Raw genomic sequence first — 18,423 nt, 5'->3', positions numbered from 1 at the left:
GAAAGGTCTGTCTGACCTTTAAAAAAGAAAGAAAAAAAATATATATAGAGATATTTACAACATTCTTTTTATCTCCTCATAATTTTAAGTTTCTTGTCTCTAACAGTTTTTAGAGGAGAGAGGTATTCCACTGAAACATATTTCAAGATATGTGTATATAAATACACAGATTGAAGATAAAAATAAACACAATTTAATATACTGGTTCACTGTTCCGCTATTTACTCACTGTTCACAAGTTCTATGTTGTATGACACAGTGTCCTCCTAGATTCCCATTCCACTGAAATGTAAAATGTTCTGTAGGAGATATGGTAAGCTGGATTTCACACGTTCAATGAAGGAACTTTAGTAGCTCCTATAACCAAGCAAATTATAATTACTGAAACCTTGTACTAAAATGTCCAAGGACAGGCACAGCTTAGAGACGTTACTGGCCTAGGTTTTATATCTCTAACTGAGATATCGTAAAGTATGTATTTCTTCCATGTTTGAAAAAACTGGGTTTTCCCATATTAAAATTGGGAGGTGCGATGAGATTCAAATTATGTTGTCTCTATTGAGCGTCCATAGCACTCAGAGAATGAATGATTATAAACTGATGATTTCAAATTTCATCTTCCATTGTCACTATATGCAATAAGCACCACTGACGACAAACTGCAGATATGTGTAAGTCTTACACATTTTTGTAATATGATTATAGCTTCATATAAAAAACTGAGTTCTACACACTCGCGTATTACAGTTGTTCACAGGACAAATCCAGGGGAGCCGGAAACAAATTGCTCACACCTCGTCCCGGGTATCGAACACTCTGTAAGAGAAGTCAGGTGACTTCCTTCGAACCGAAAAACTATATGTTGTTGCTTCACGAATCTGTCTCGAACTACCTCGTTCTCTCAGGAAAACGAGTATATGTTTCTGGCAAAAACAAGGAAACGAAGAAACTCGCTTCCTCAAGCCACCTTTGACAAAAGGTTCTCTGCCCTGAGGCGATTTGCGTGTGGTCCGACCTGCACAATGCACTTGTTCAGCTACCATCCGTAGCCAAATTCGCCCTTTCTTGGCTGACACGTGCTGCCCCTTCTCTAATGAACGGCCAACACTGAACTTTTTGCTCGCAGCAGAAACTATGAAAGTTTTTCGCACACTTTTGTTTTTCTTCACTTGTTACATACAAATAAAATTGAGAAACATATGATATTATACATCAAAATAAAGGTAAACATACAAAGAATACATATATATACAATTTATGAACTGTCATCTCTCTCAGAAGCAGCAGTACACCCAATTTCTGCGGCTGTCGTTCAAAACTGTCTGCTACCAATGCAGCCATGTTTTCTTGGAGAGAGATTGAAGGAAACATCTTTGTTAATTATTTATTTTTCACAAATACAAGATCCAAGTGTCTTGTTCGATAAGGGAAACACGCTGATAATATAAATCAGAATTTTGTGCGGTATTTCCAAGAACGTGTTTAGCTTAGTACGTAAATATTAATATTAAACACAGAAAATAAGTCAAATCAGAGTATACATTTTCAAATTGGTGTTGCATTTCGGGAAATAACTAAAAGGCTCGCTGGCCAGGTTACTGGTCTCTGGTGAGAAGGGGGGGAAGGAAATGACGCTTGAACTCGGTGCATTGGAAATCACACCTATAGAAAGCTAAAATTTCGCATGTAGAAGCGAAAAAGTTTATGGCTTTTGAAACAATACAAACGCTCTGTTTCAACACACTGTATCAAACTCAGTGTAGATTCACCAAGGAAGTTCGTAGGCTACTTCCTGTTTATAAAGATACTTATTTAGTTCCTATTCTGGTAATTTCTTTCCATGTTGAGTTGTGAGAGACCTCACATCAAGTAGTCTAGGCGACAGCAAGTCGGGAAAGAAAAAAAAAACTTCTCTCAGCGCTAGCTCTCTTCCAAGCGTTCTGAAAACTCATGTATGATTCCTATAGAATCTTCTCATTTCCTATTTAATTAATCCTTCATCCATGCTTTTAATATCATTCCTTCCATCATCCCCTGTAAACTATTCATTATGTAACGACGCAGTAATTTTATGCAACCCATTACTACACTATATAATGCCTATAAATGAAATAAACACAATGAAATAAATACAATATAATACAATATTGTATTAATATTTACGTACTATGCTAGGTGTTTTACACTTCATTACTAATAATATTAAAAAAATATGCACAGAATATGCTAATGTTAAGCAATTAATTAAACCACAAAATTCATTATATTTATATATAAATATGCAAATGTGCCCCTCATCTGCATTTCGATATGCAGATGATGGAGAAGGGCATCGGCCTTCTACACATAGAGAAGAACAATGATTAAAATATCTATGTATCGAGAGACATAAGTAGAGTGTTTACACAAAGATATTTATATATATTTCATTTCATTAGAAATTTCAATCTTATAATGTGAGTATTATGAACATATGGTGAGGATACTGTACTGAAAACCCGCTCTATGTAAATATTTAAAAACTGTAATGCTTGAGTGTTAATGCTCATAATAAAAAGTGTGATTTTTACGTGATAATGATAGTCAACTAGGTGAATTGTTTACAGGATAACAGAAATTGATTTGGTAAAAAAAAAACTTTGACAATGAAAATAGATACAACTTGTAATAAGAAATGGTTTCATATAAACACCTTATAATATTTGCGAAAATAATAATAATAATAATAATAATAATAATAATAATAATAATAATAATAATAATAATAATAATAATAATAATAATAATAATAATAAAATTACAAAATGTCAGCATAAAAGAATGTGTTCAAAATAAATCCCATATAGAGTCATAAACGGCTATAAGAACGCTTATATTGAAGGTGAGCGCCGTGCTTATCTGGCAACAGCTCGCGTCACAAATCAACACTCGACCGTTCCCGGGTTAAATTATCATGTTATAATTATTTCCTTTGATATATAGTTAGGCCTTAATCCAAACTGGGACGTTATCATATCACTTTCATTATCATAATATCTTAAGGGGGTAGTGGGGATCCGAATTTTTGCAAAAAAAAAAAAAAAAGAGAGAGAGAGTATCTCACAAGCCATTAAACTTACGGAGCTGAAATTCATTATATTAACTCTGTATTGAAAATGAACACAACATCTTATAGCATTGTTTAAAATTCTTCTTTATGAGGGGGCGGTACTTTCTATATATGCAAAATTGGTAGTAGGTTGATTTGTAAAAATAATTGAAAATGATCGATATTAATTGAGAAAAAAATTCACAAACAAACTGAGAAACAGAAACCATGTGCTTTCTACTATAATAATTGCTGAAGCTTGTTTATTATATGGAGCGCTTAGGGCACAGGGCAATCAAGCAATGAAGTTGTGAAAAAATATACATAAAATTTGTAATGTACACTTAATTATACGGAAATTTTAAGCTTGGACTTTATGTTGGTCTACCTACCATGATTTGGGACTCTCAAATTTCATGCGTTTTTCTACTGAAAAGTATGGATAATTCAACAAGGAAATAATTATAAAATAATAATTTAATTGAAAATCATCGAAATTTGGCCCATGACAAACACTTTACCATTTAACATCGTAAAGATCAGATCCACCGCTATTGTAACAGACCGTAAAAATTCAAACTCCGATTAATTAAAATTTCACAACCTTGTTTTATTATTACAAGTATAATCTCTTTAGTCAGTAGAGAAGCTGTGTATCATATGTCAGAGTTGATAACAATGTGTTTTAGTAGGTGTTTGGTCGCAGCAGGTCGGTGGGTGGTGGGTGAGAGTGGGTCATTGTGGGTGGTGGGTCCGAGTGGGTCATAGTTTGTGTGGATCCGAGTGGTCATGGTGGGTTGTGGGTCAGAGTGGCCACTGTTGATGGAGGGTTATGGTGGGTCATGGTGGATGGTGGGTCAACTTTTCATTAACCCACGCCATCACTGCCTCAGATAGTTCAGTGCTCGCGGTCCCGTGTTCAATTCCCGATGGGAGATCCTTTGAAATTGTATATATCCACGATGTATCTGTGTTCGTGTCCCTCTTGTTGAAAGTTACTGGAAATAACTGTAAAACGAGTATTACTAAGTATAATGAAGACAACTTACGGAGACAATTTCGATGAAAGAGAAGAGAAAGTGGTCTGAGGCACTATATGTCTATTGTTTATTAACCCTTAAGGGATCCGGGGTTTTTGGGCTATTTTTTAGACTTTCAGTCAAGCAGCTACAGTATCGTCACTATTTATCCTAGGATCATGGTTCATACCTCATTCTCTTCAGAATGGAGCTGGCTTTCAAATGATACCATTTGCATGCTCATACCGTATACCAGGAGCGGGAAAAATTATGTCAAAGGGAAAATATCGGAGGGAAAATTTTTTCTCACACTTTGGGACCCTCTGGAGCGACCCTGTGTGAACGTAGCCATATAAAAAAATATGATAAATAGTACTTTGTATACTGAATGTGTGTGCCAAATTTCTAGTTTCTATCTTGAATACCAAGAGCGGGAGAAATTTTATCAGGAATTCCCACCATGCCCCAAATTACCGTAAAACACCATGATCTCAGGTAAAAAAAATTTCCTGAGACATCCCTAATTACCCTAGGGTCATGTTTCGCCCATCATTCTCTTCAGCTTAGAACTGCCTTTCAGGCGGTATGACTCACGTGTCTCCATCATGTATCTAAGGCGGGAAAATGAGGAAAAACGGGATTTTTTGGGTCTAAATATCCTTTTTTCAACATTTAGCCCCCCTGAACCCCCCTGTTTTAACGCAGAGATCTGAAAAAAATCTGATAAATACTACTCGGTGGGCTGAATGTTTATGCACAATTCCAATTTTCCAGGTGCAAAAGTAAACCCGCCAAAAAAAAAAAATATACCGATAATGTCCCATATTCCCGTATACAGAGGGAAATTTTTAAACATTCCCTGAGACATCTCTAATTACCCTAGGGACAAGTTTCGCCCATCATTCTCTTCAGATTAGAACTGCCTGTGTTTTGCCAATCAATCTGACTATTAACAAGCTACTGTTTTGAGGGAGCAGCAAAGGCTCTTTAGGCGAGCCGCAAAAAGTAACGCTTTAGATGAGTAGTTAGAGTCGTAGTATCGTAATCCGGCAATCTGTGTTCGATTCTCGCTTTCGCCGTTTACACTTTTTAAAAATGTTTCATTTACAAGGCTGAGCTCCAGTTGGATACTGCTAAATGAAAGATAATCTCCAGTGGAGAAATTCAGTGATGATGTAGTCCTGAAAATAAAGCAAGGAAAATGAATGGACAAAACGGGTTACAGAGTTAATTCTGTTAATGGTTCTATATTTGGTATTGACCGTTAATTTCGTGCATTTTTAAATTGTTGTTTATTGACACTATATTCTCCTCTTTTCCCCTTGTATCTCAATGTGTAAATTTGCACAAATATTAAACAAATCACGAACTCTCAGTTATATTTCCAACCTAAGGAGAAATACGCTTAGTACGGATAAGTTCTCCAACCCCTTTAAGTGTTATCGAATTTTGCATTTTTAATATTTACAAATAAATTACTGCATAACAATATTTAGCATTTTCAAAAGTCATTTAACGAATAATGAAATCAGACAAGTTCTTCTTTCGAAAGTAACATTACGTATCAATCAGTGGCGCCGGAACCTAGGAGCTCAGGCCCTGTTAGACCCCCAAAATTTTCATTAGGGGCTGGGTTCTTCCCCTCAATGATCAATCCATACTTTAATTGATTTGCAGATAGAATTACTATTAATAGTTTTAAAACTCAGCGTAAGGCTTTGTAACTAATACATATACCGCATAATCTATCCGTATATCAAGGTTTTGTAAAAAAAAAAAAAAAAAAAAAAAAAAAAACCTAATACATATGCAGCATAATCTATCCGTATATTATTTGATATGCATATATGAATAGTCATTTGAAGTAAGTTAACTTGTTTATATAATCCCTCATTTGAATTAATTATAAGATTATTTAAGTTCCCCGACTGTTATCTTCTCATCGGCGCCTCTGGTGTCCGTATATTTTTTTTCTGGTACTGTGCTGTGTACTGTGAGTACAAGTATGCAAAGACTCACTTTTGTCATTTCGTCAGCCAGCGTTTTGCCTCACTCCTGCACAAAAGCACTCTTTACAATTCGTTCTTTTCACCAGTGGGGGCAACTTCATCTGCTGTTCTAGCCACTCTACCAGGCGTAATTAATCTTGGAGCGGGTGTTTGTTGGGTTGCCTAACTAATAGATTTTGTACCTCAAGAATTTCTGTGGCCCGCTGTACACAGATGCTTATGTAGGCCTACCAAAATAGTTGGGTGTGCTACAATTCACGGTCAACTCTGGTTAGCCCGACGGCTTTTAATTTGGTGGTGTGTAGACAATCTTCTCCCTTCGTCGTGATTTCTGCTTTTGTTCGCTGGACTTAGACCTTTTTAATCCAAGTATCTTCACAAAGTTTAGTTAAACTAGATCTACAATAAGAATTCTGTATGCTCATCAATAACTTATTCTAAGCAAATGTGTTAAAATTGGATCCTCGATTATCCCACTGACAACAATGAAATTATATTTTACAGAGTAACATCATAGGATGATAGACAACTATAGCTGTTGTGAACAGAGTGACCACCGCTAGTACTTTCGTACTAGGTCTATTACCTTTTATAGTATTTTAGTGTTCTAGTACATTCACCAACAAATCTAGTACTTTTCTTTTTCCTCTTCTTTCCTCATAAATATATTTGGGAGAGAAAAAGGAATTTCATGAAAATTTGGCCATGTACGAAAATTTCACTATTTCTGGTAACATTTTTCTGCCTTTTTTTTTTCAACTGTGGTATTTACAAGAGCGGAAGTGGGACATAGGTGCCGTCCGGTCGCCTCCTCCAACTAATAAATAACCACAGTAAACAATATTACATATTTGCTGATCCGTTTTAACAGTATGCTATGAAGGAATTAAAACTAGATTATCTCAATAAGCCCATGTTAGGATATTACTTGTTTTCTCCCGACATCCTCTATATTTATCATACTTGTGTTACTTTAGTGGTTTTAGAGTGAGTTCTTATACGACAATTAAGCAGAGATTCCGCAGAATTTTTAGTGTGGGGGTGTAAAGTCAAAATTTTGAGAGTGTAAGTGGTTAGCACGGTTTGTAGCGAATTTTGACTGTAAAAAAATTGAAGTTTTTTTTTTTTTTCAAGAATGTGGGAGGTCACTCCTCCACCCACAGGGAAGGTAGAGCTGCCGGAAATCTTCTAGTAAGATATTAATATCGTAAAATGCCATAAATAGGGTGAAACGGAAGCAAATAAAATCTTAGTGCTTTTCCCCAGATCTAGTACTTTTTCTGCATAGGTTAGTACGAAATATTTTTGCTGGGTGGTCACACTGGATGTGAATATTTGAATTTCATTTATGAATATTAAGGGGAAAGACTACTAAAAATGATACAAAAGCTAACCATTTTTCTTTTGCCCGTTTTTCGTAAGCGAAAAGGAATAATGAAATATAACTTACGGTAATAATAGGTAAAGTTATTCTATACCCGAAAATATGAGTCGGAAGAATTTTCGGTGTTGCCATCCATCGGTGTTGCTGGCCAGTGCAGCCAGCATATGATCTACCAAAAAATCTAGGTTAAGGCAGCGACTAGAAAAATGAATTCAACGGAATTGATAACTTATTATGTTGTCTTGGCTCCTTGTTAACTACTTTTTAAATAATATTTGCATTTATTTTGTAATAAACTGGAAGTTATTAAAATTACACTTTCTGTTTATGTTCCTGATTTTTTTTTTTTTACTGGGGCTTCAATGATGTTGAGGCTAGACTTTACGTAGCCAAGTGCTTGAAAAAGGTAAAAGTAAAACAATAACAAACTGTGAATGTTGTCAAAGTTTATGCTGAACTGTCTCTTCTACTGGTAAATAAAACTCATCTTGCCCTATATTCTTCCATTTCTATATTCTACCATTAATTTCATAATTCATAATCACCCTGTTCTTTAGCCTAAAGGACACAAGCGTGGAGCGTAGATTTTAACATTAGTGATGTAATAAGCCTACAATGGGGCACTTTTTCTTTACCTTGGTGCATTATACTTTTGCAATGATAAGACAAGTGTTTACCTCTTCTGATAACGGTTTCACAGTTTCAGATTTCTAGGGGATGGCCACGGAGTTTTCAATTTGATTTATTATCATCTTGAACGCTCGCTATTTTGCACAAGTTTAGCATAGATACTCAAGAATCTTTCCATCTTCTTTCTTTTAGCAATACTTTTAAATGATATACTACTAGATTCCCCTTGCCATTTGCAAATTTTGAGTTGGTCCCCGCCTGGGACCCTCCGGGGGACTCTGTGGCAAATATTTTTACCTCAAAACGGGGTGCTTTTAAAATGATGAAATACGTGTTTTCCCTTTTGACATCTGTTTCACCGTTTCAGACTTTTGGGATGATGCCAACGGACTTCATGTATACCTTGCTTCTTTATTCTCTTATTTTTCAGATACAAACACCCCATGCTGTAAGCGTCGGTGGCCACCAATAGGCAACTAACGACCTCTTGCTAAACATTGGCGGCCGCGCAGAGACAATCTGCGGTGACCCCACTTTCGTTTTGAAAATTATACCACCAGCGGCAGAGACACGACGAAACAACAACGGACCATAAAATTATTCCCCTAAAATATGTTAAATCGTCTATATGCGTGATTTGTTTATATTGAAATAAGTCTAAAAAATACTACAAAAAAGTACGCCGGGGTGGGCGCTAACCATCAACCTTATGATTATTAGGCGCATGTTCTTTCGACTTCGCCATGGAGGCGATAAATAAAACCTCGCTTGTAGAGGAATAACTTTTTGAGGTCTTAATTTGGCCAACCAGACAAACTCTATATCTCGAGTTCTATTAGGTGGTACTGTGAACCATTTCAGATTTATTGCTTTCTTTTGGGGTACTACTGTGGGTTTGGGTACAAAACCTCGCGGCCAGAACCTCGCGGACCGAAACCTCGCCGCCCAAAACCTCGCGGGACAAAATCTCGCCGGGCCAAAATCTCGCGTTGCCAAAACCTCGTGGTCTAAAATCTCGCCTGCCAAAACCTCGCGGTCCTGATCTCTGGACACAGAATCTCACCTCGCGGTGCGTATTCTTGCCTGGGAAGAAATGTCGTCAGTATAAAACCTCGTCACGACTATTTCTTCGATGTAGAATGCTCTATATATTGATATATGTATATATTTTGTAATAACACATAATTACATTAAAATAATGACAAGAAAATATTCTAACGCGTGCTTTGAAAATCTGTATATATAAAAATGAAAATGACTACGTTTGTGACATCATACCTCTTGAGCCACCCGGCCGATCTATATGAAATTTTCAACATAGATGAGGCCTGGGATTTGTTTTATAATTTTACAACCACGAGATTAATCTAGGTCTAATTTTCCACACAGATCGGGTTAGAGCCTGGGATGGTTTTTATTATTTCACTTTGACGAGAAGGGGAAAGAGGAGACATATAGAAATACATAAAAATTAAATTGGCTGCGTTTGTGACTTAATAACTCTTGAACCACCCGACCGGTCTCGATCAAATTTTCAACATAGATGAGGTTCGGACCTGGGATGTCCTTTGTAGTTTCACTTTGACGGCATAATGAAGTGGAGGGGGAGATATATAAAAATAAATAAAACTTAATAACTCTTCAACCAAGAGACCAATCTCGATCGAATTTGCCAGACAGATCAGATTACCGCCTGGGATGGTTTTTATCATTTCACTTTGATAGGAAGGGGAAAGAGGAGACATATAGAAATACATAAAAATTAAATTGGCTGCGTTTGTGACTTAATAACTCTTGAACCACCCGACCTGTCTAGATCAAATTTTCAATATAGATGGAGTTTGAGCCTGGGTTTTTATTTCACTTTGACGGTGACCTTAGGAAATTCTAACAAAATCCAATAATATTTATGAAAGTATGAAATAATATTTAAGTTTTTACGTACCTCGATTATGTCCTGTACGTTAAAGGAGATGTAGATGATCAGGATGAAGGAAATGATGGAATGAAGAAAGTGGCAAAAAACGGGAATACTCCAAGAAAGCCCATATACACGATGTTTTGTATATTATTATTATTATTATTATTATTATTATTATTATTATTATTATTATTATTATTATTATTATTATTATTATTATTATTTGTAATATGGAATTGCATATTAAGAAACTCATTGGGTAAATTTAAAGAAAAGTTTCATTCCTCAAGGTTTTGGCCAAGCGAAATTTTGGTTCTCGAGGTTTTGACAGGCGAGATTTTGGCCCGTCGAGATTTTGCGCGGCGAGGTTTTGGCAACGCAAGGTTTTGGCCCGTCGAGATTTTGTCCCGCGAGGTTTTGGGCGGCGAGGTTTTAGCCACGCGAGATTTTGGGCGGCGATGTTTCGGCCGCGAGATTTTGTCCGTATACCCTATCTGTGTGCAAAATTTGAGCAAAATCGCAGACTGACACCTCTTCTTTAGTGTAGAAAAAAAGAGTAACATTCATTGAAATACATAATAATGACTTTTTTTCTACACTTAATACCATTCCTTATTATAGATATTTAGAAGAAGAAACAACACATCTGCACAATTTTTCCCGATTGCTAAGGTTGGCTTGGAGGTTCGAATCAGTAGCTTTGGTTTACTTGAGTTGATTTTGAATTTAATGTCTCTTTCAGCAGCGAAGCTATATGAGACGGGACCTACTGATTAACGTGAATCCGAACCACTTGAGCTCACGCCGGGAATCGAACCACAGTCTCAAAGGCGCGTACGTTAACCGCTTAGCCACGAAAGAGCTCGCTTTGGCTTACTGTTTTCTGAAGATGCCCGAAGTTAGAAAATTTTTGCTTTAAAACAGCAATAAAGAATGTCCTCATCCTCTCTGGAACAGTGTGTACTTTTAAGGTGTGTTCTTTCTAGGGAGGGAGATGTGGCAAACAATGCTGTTGCATGGAGTGGCAAATTACTTAGGACCGGTCCTGACTTAGAATTATCATAATCAAAGAGATAACCATTGAAGAATATACCTGTGGTGCTGGATAGATCGAAAATTCCAATTTGCTTTTCTTTCCGTAGTCCTCAGATACTCGTTCCATTAACAAAGAAGTAAACCCTGAACCAGTGCCTCCACCAAAAGAATGGAAAACAAGAAAACCTTGGAGTCCACTGCACTGGTCAGCTAACTTACGCAGCCTATCTAAACCTAGTTCAATTATTTCTTTACCAATGGTATAGTAACCTCTAGCATAATTGTTGGCTGCGTCTTCCTTTCCGGTCATCATCTGTTCTGGATGGAAAAGTTGCCTATAAGTGCCTGTGCGTACTTCGTCTGAAAGCGAAGAGTATGGACTGTTAGAAAAAATAAATTTTGCATTTCCACTTATTCTTATTTTGAGAGGTAGTATTTACAAATAGAACAGTAAGCGAAGGCTTTTAGATATGACTTAATACGAAATGACAGTATAAATTCTCCAATTTTACTGAAACTACAATATTTTTACTTAAATATTCTACATAGATACAGTGCATGCTAAATTAAATTCTATATAAATAGAAGGACAATGTTACAGTCAAAGACACCGATCTTGGGGTGCCGCCCTCCCCAAAGCTCATGTGGCCCCCCGCATTATATTTATGAATATACAATATTTGTTATAATTTGAAAGCAATTTGTCTTAAAATCCTCATATATGCCATCTGAATGCCCCCCTCCCCAAATTTATAGAGAAATTTGTACCCTTGGTTACAGTGCTAGTAAAGTGAGCCATAATTTAGAAAAGATTCGATAATAATCTCTCGTATTGTAATCTTTACCACGAAATGCAAACCAAATCTTAGTGTTCTAGCGAATTTGACTCGCCTATTTGTGTTCCAGGTATTTAATATTTACAATTTCAACTAATGGTTGTTCAGTCTCCTTCGGGTGATAAAGGTTGCACGGGTTATGGAATGCTACTTACTTTGATATGGTTAGCGTACGCGTCTTCGGCGCGGGGGACCCGGATTAGAATTCCAACAGGAGTTCATATGGTTCGGAATCTATGTTAAGCAGGGGCGCCGGAACCGGGGGGGCAAGGGGGGCAGTTGCCCCTCCTGAAATTTTCAAAGGGGGCAAGATACTCGTTTTGCCCCCTCACTTTCAGACTGTAAAAACATCACACAACACTGATTATATGAACTAAATTTTGCTTTTTATAGTAATGTGAAAAAAATCTCTATTTCAGATTCATCTTTCTCTTTGAAACAAGGGACCGGGCGCTTTTTCTGCCCCTATGTTAGACAGAAAGAGTTAGGAAAAAGAATTTAAAATTATCTTTATTTCCATTGATGTACATTCTCAAAACACTGTAAATTCTTTTTAAATTGTTGTTTAAGCAATCGTAAGTCAGCAATATAAAACGAATCGCCGAGCTAGATTTTAAAGTTTGAAAAATATAACAATTTAAATGAGTAACAGGACATTTAGGGCCTAAATACATTTTCCATAAAGTTAAATTAATGTTCTTACAAACAATATGCAGAGTGCAGTAAATTTATAGTGAGGAGGAAAATATATAAGGTAGAATTAATAATTCAGAGCATATGAAAAATGCGAACTCGATTGTCGTTCCGTTCGTTTAACCCATTCACTACCATTTTTTTTTTTTTTTTTTTTGGAGTGAGAAACATTAATATATGGCTATTTTAAGTAGTTTTCAAGCGTATAAATATATATAAAAAACATTTTCCACCGTTTCGTTTTTCGACGTGGGAAGGGTGGGACATTATGTATCCCTCTGTTATTTTAACGTGGGACCTATATGTTCCAGTGGTATTGACATGAATGATCATCTTGTATTTTCAATTATGAAACGTATATTGTCAGAAAAACAATTGGGTCGTATTTATGATTACAAATATTTTATATCTCGGCATCCTTTTCCAAATTACAGTACATGCAACCACTGCTTTATCAGTAGCACATTGTACCTCACTTTCATCTGTTCCATTATCACTTTCATTGTTTACGTTCACTTCCACTACTGTCTATTGGATAATGTTAATAAGAATTCTGTGAACCATTAGCAGGCTTCTCTTTACCAGTGGAACATCGATTCATAGCAATAAAATGTGGTAAATTACCAGGGGTCCTCTGAGAATGTATCGTGTCCCAGTGGTAGTGAAAGGGTTAAGATATGGGTGGGGAGCTGACTACCACGGGTGCTGACTGCCACAGCCAATTATTGGTGCTGACTGCCACGACTGGCGCTAATTGCCAATATCAAGGTGCTGACTGCCACGATGGCGTGCTGACTGCCACGAGCCTGAGAGAAAGTTGCTAGGCGTAACATTACCGGGCGCCAAGAAGCATGAAAGAAACTAGATCCTTAGGATCGTGTTGTTCAGACCAACACCTAACAAAGGTAAACAGGTCTCTGTATGTACACTCATGTCCAAAATTATTGTCACACGATTATAAATATGTTGTTCTAGTAATATAATTTGATAACGAATTCGCCCGGTATTTCTTACAATGTTAGTATGTGTATAATCAGCAAAGACATGTATGTGGTAAATTTCATGTCAAAAGAGCAGTAAATAAGAACAATAAAACGAAAATAAAATTTTCTGGTCCATTTAGTTACATTTTATTTTACTCATTATGATTTTCGTATTTATAATTCTTTTCCTATGAAATTTATCACAAATATAAATTTCCTGATTATACACATAATATAAGTTTTAAAAGTACTCTGCAAAATTATCAAATTATATTCTTACAAGAAGATAGTTATAGATATGCGACAATAATTTTGGACATGAGTGTACTTTCAGTTTTGTCAGGGAGCGGTGCGTACAAAATTGGTACGATTTATGTATTCTCACTTGAACTCCCTATGTCAGAATGAACTGTGTACAGCTGCGCAAATTGTTTCGAGCAGCTCTTGAAAGTTCTATCAAAAAAGCACTGCTGGCTGTACCTCACAAGGGAAGTTCAGGAGAAAGCACTCGCCTGCAGAGAAACTAAGCATGCCATTTGAAGTCCCAATTTATGCTGATTATAACAAGCTAATAACATTCCTGTACGGTTGAGAGCAGTTCGAGATATTCAACTTGGAAGTTTATATGAGAAAATGAGGATATACGCATTTATACGCGTTAAGTACAACATAATATAACGAATATTGACATACGAATTGGAAGCTACCGGAATTAACAGAAAAAAAGTGTTTCGCAATAACTAGCGGGTTTGTTAGATACAATTAGTCACTACATTGTTCACAATAATCATAGGTTAGAGATGAAAATTGATCACTGTTGTTCTGTTTTATGAATAAATGACGCAAGCAAAATACTCCCTTGCACCATGAACATTTTATATGTGCAATTGTGTTGCATCCGGCAAGAGAACAGTTCGCAGAACTAAAGCAAAAAGCAAATTCGACAAGTGATTCAAAAGTTATAGGCCTATAATTTGTTCGTAACCTGCCTTGCAGAACGCAAACTGAAACAATCCTATGTATCGCAGTGATCGGAAGTGATTCGTATGGACACGAACTTTATTTGATTGTTTCGTTGGTACATTATAACGTCCAGATGAAGAAGATTCATATTATGTACAAATCTCCTGCTATAATCTTTGATTGATCGGAATCAAAACACATCAAATGGTTGAACAAATCGTGTGCAATTCTTTGGTATCTTCTCAACCATTAGGTCTTTGCCATCCGTCATGCAACTTGTAATGGACAATTTGTCTGTGAATGGACCCCAGTGATCAAGCAATAGCAATTTCAAACCATCAGGCTTCGCCATGGGTGAGAATACTTAACGTATTGAAACGTGCATCCACTTATTTTCTCATATAAATTTCCAAGCTGAATATCTCGAACAGTTCTCAACGTACAGGAGTTTTATTACCTGTTGTAATCAGCATGAATTGGTCCTTCAAATGACATGCCTATTTCTCTGCAGGCGAGTGCTTCTCCCAAACTTCCCTTGTCAGCTGGCTTCAGACCATCATATCTATTAAATAATACAATAAAACAATTAATATAAACAATGAAATGTGCAAATTGTACATATAACAGAAAAGACAATTCCTTTATAAACATCCAAGTGTATGTCGTTCCACTTAATGAGCAACTTTGTAACATATAGGATGCCACATCGATTTGCTGTGATGATTACTAAATTAATCCCTACTAAATTAATTAATAATCATAAATTTAGTATGAGGGATTAATTCCTCTCTTTCCAAATACAGTTCCTCCCAGGCTCGTGGCAGTCATCACGCCATCGTGGCAGTCAGCACCTTCATATCTGCAATCAGCGACAGTCGTGGCAGTCAGCACCAATAATTGGCTGTGGCAGTCAGCACCCGTGGCAGTCAGCACCTATCCAAGATATGAGTGCAGAAACAGAACACCTGTTTCAGCTCTCCTTTCAGACCAAGTTTGTAAACAAGAATAAGGAAGACAGTCACTGCTTATAATAACTAGTAGTGTTAGATATTTAGCTTGCAGTGGTCAAGCAATCAGTGGACATTTGCATAGTACGGGTAATTTGATGTCACTCCTGGATGAAAGAAAAATGGATGTGCCTGTTCTCAGCCAATGGATTAATCGACCGGATAACTGGCTTAGTGCTGATTGAAAGAATGAAATTTTAAAGATTTTGGGACATGCAATATAGAGAGACTTGGTAGCAGAAGTTAAAGAGTCTCCACTTTATGCAATCATAGCCGACTCCACGACTGATATGTCAAAGAAAGAACAGTTGTCTCTGTGTGCGCTGTATTGTCTCTGATTCATCAAACCCAATAAAATATTTATGGAAATGATCACCCCACATGGCACAAAATCGGAAATAGAATTCACGATCAAAGATATTCTAACGAAACCTACCCTGAATGCAGAAAATATACGCGAACAGTGTCATGATGGTGCAGCTATTATGTCAGGACGAGTGAATGGTGTGCAGAGGATAACTTCGACTCAACATCCGAAAGCTGTATACATTCATTGCAATAATCATGCAGCTGACATTGTTCTTGAACCCTGTAAAACTATCAACGAAAGTAATCCTAAACATTTGCTGCCTGTTTGTCCTACTCGCTGGTATGTTAGGCGAAAATCTCTAATCAGATTTCAATCTACTACAAACGAATTCAAATTACGTTGGAAAAGAATCATCAGCAATACAAGTGGTCAAAATGACGATCAGAAAGTAATTCTGAAAGGATATTTGAAAAGAATGAACACGTTCGGAATGATATTTTTTCTGATAGTCAGTATACGTGCTTTTGTACCTTGCGGACATCTGGCGAAAGTGCTTCAAAATTCTGAAACTTCTGCTTCTGGATCTAAAAGAGCAGCAGCGATTCTATCTAGAGGACACTGAGAAACCTACGAACGGACAGTGCATTTGAAAACATCTATAAGGAAGCAAAGGAAAATGAAGACAGACTACATTTAAAATTGCCCACTTCATCAAGATCAAAGAGAACACCAATTAGGTTGGAGGAGACTGATAATCCTTCTATAGCAGCTACCCAGAACCTGCATCAGATTTTCCAAAAATGTACTTCGAAATCATTGACTATTTGTAGAATGAAGTGCAGCGTCGTTTCAATCAGCCAGGCCTCAAACAACTCATAAAACTCTAGAAGATACTTTCTGAAGGAGCTATATGTGCTGGTGGGCCTCTCTCAAGAGAATATTTGAAGCAGGAACTCGGAGTTCACTCGTCGGATTTTAACCAGGATAGATTATGAGCTCAGCTCAGGCTGCTTCCACCTACTTTGATGACGACTGAGTCGCTGACGACCATCAGAATATTAAAAACTATTAGTGCTGAAACCCCAACTGTTCGCAGCCTTCTCGACTAAGTTGTTCGTCTAGGGACTTTCTTTCTCACTATGACACCTTCTTGAACATTTGCGAAATATCATTCAGCTATTTGCGTCATCTAAACACATATTTGAGGACGTCCATGACGCAGGAAAGATTGGCTCATCTGCTGTTGTTGCATATGTGTAGCGACCAGACTTAAACACCATTGCAAGAGAATTCATATCAAAGACAAGCGAAAGAAAGGATACTATTGGTCAATTTTGAAAAGAAATAAATGTAGAATTACGTAAGTGAAAATATGCGTATTATAACCAATTATTTAAATTACAAAATAACACTTAAATTCAATATAAATTTGAATTATTTCTTATTAATTGTGTCGTACTTTATTCGTGTGAAGTGAAGTGAGTATAATGAGATTAGGAAGAGAGGTGAATGTAATAAGCTGGATATACTGAAGTAAGTGTAGTAAAAATACAAATAACTCTGGATAATTAGTGTAATTGAATTTTCTATATAAATTTTATGAAGTCTTTAGTGAAAATTCCATTTTTCCATTTCTGGTACGGTCAAGTAGGTAGAAAAAAAATATATTTTCTTATTTTTTACTTAATTATGTAGCCTGTTTTATAATGTACAAGTTACTTTCTACTACAAAGTGCTACAAAGTTTGTAGTTCTAAATAGCAATTTCTAATATTACAGTGTACTGCAACACCAGTACTGGATTTTTAAAAATATAATTTTAATTTCCTCATTTCCAAGTGATTTAAATAGCTTTAAGATTCTTTAAGAGTGTCCGTGTGACCATGTCCAATACAGTTAAAAATATGTATCAATATATAAAATGGTAAAATTTGTACTTACAAACAGTCATTGTGAGCAGTACAAATTTTATAATTTTATATGTTTTTAATTCTGATTTCAGTGGTTGAAAATTTCTGCACCAGACCAAAATCCAGTACAAAACTGACACGGAATTAATTAATCTAAAGATGTAAACTAAGATGCCTCTAATAGATGGAAATTTCACTCTCACGAAACTGTTTACAGCTTCATTATATTATTATTATTATTATTATTATTATTATTATTATTATTATTATTATTATTATTATTATTATTATTATTATTATTATTATTATTAACCAATCAAATCAAATTATTGTTACATTACAAACACATATTCGTATTATCTTAACTATGTTACATTCCCGTGTCTATTTTCAAGACAGCAGTTTGCCCCCCCAGCTGAAAAATACTTCCGACGCCACTGATGTTAAGCTATATGTTCACGTCTCATATAGCCTCGCTGCTGAAAGGGACACTAAACTCTAATCTAATGCAATTATAATATAAACACAATAGAAAAGGAAATTAACTTTTCACAGTTCCTCCTTATGCTTTCAAGAATTTTCAGAGTTGCTAAATCTTAAAATAATATGGTTTTGTCACAGGATGCCTGACGAATC

The 18,423-nt window shown here is 36.1% G+C and overlaps 1 protein-coding gene across 1 annotated transcript in view; it reads right to left on the bottom strand.

The window, feature by feature from the left end:
* LOC145690871 (tubulin alpha-1C chain-like) overlaps nt 1–18,423 on the bottom strand; it is a 49,771-nt gene that overhangs the window by 21,685 nt on the left and 9,663 nt on the right. The window contains exon 3 of the mRNA XM_081766271.1: nt 11,145–11,446. Coding sequence (XP_081622397.1) covers nt 11,145–11,446 — 302 coding nt within the window. The remainder of the gene's footprint in view (nt 1–11,144; nt 11,447–18,423) is intronic.

The sequence above is a fragment of the Thermobia domestica genome, chromosome 1 (genome assembly GCF_964235325.1).
Source record: "Thermobia domestica chromosome 1, izTheDome1.hap1.1, whole genome shotgun sequence".
In the NCBI taxonomy this organism is placed as follows: domain Eukaryota; kingdom Metazoa; phylum Arthropoda; class Insecta; order Zygentoma; family Lepismatidae; genus Thermobia; species Thermobia domestica.
The sequence above is the reverse complement of the archived record's forward strand: the minus strand, read 5'-3'. Positions and strand labels throughout refer to the sequence as shown.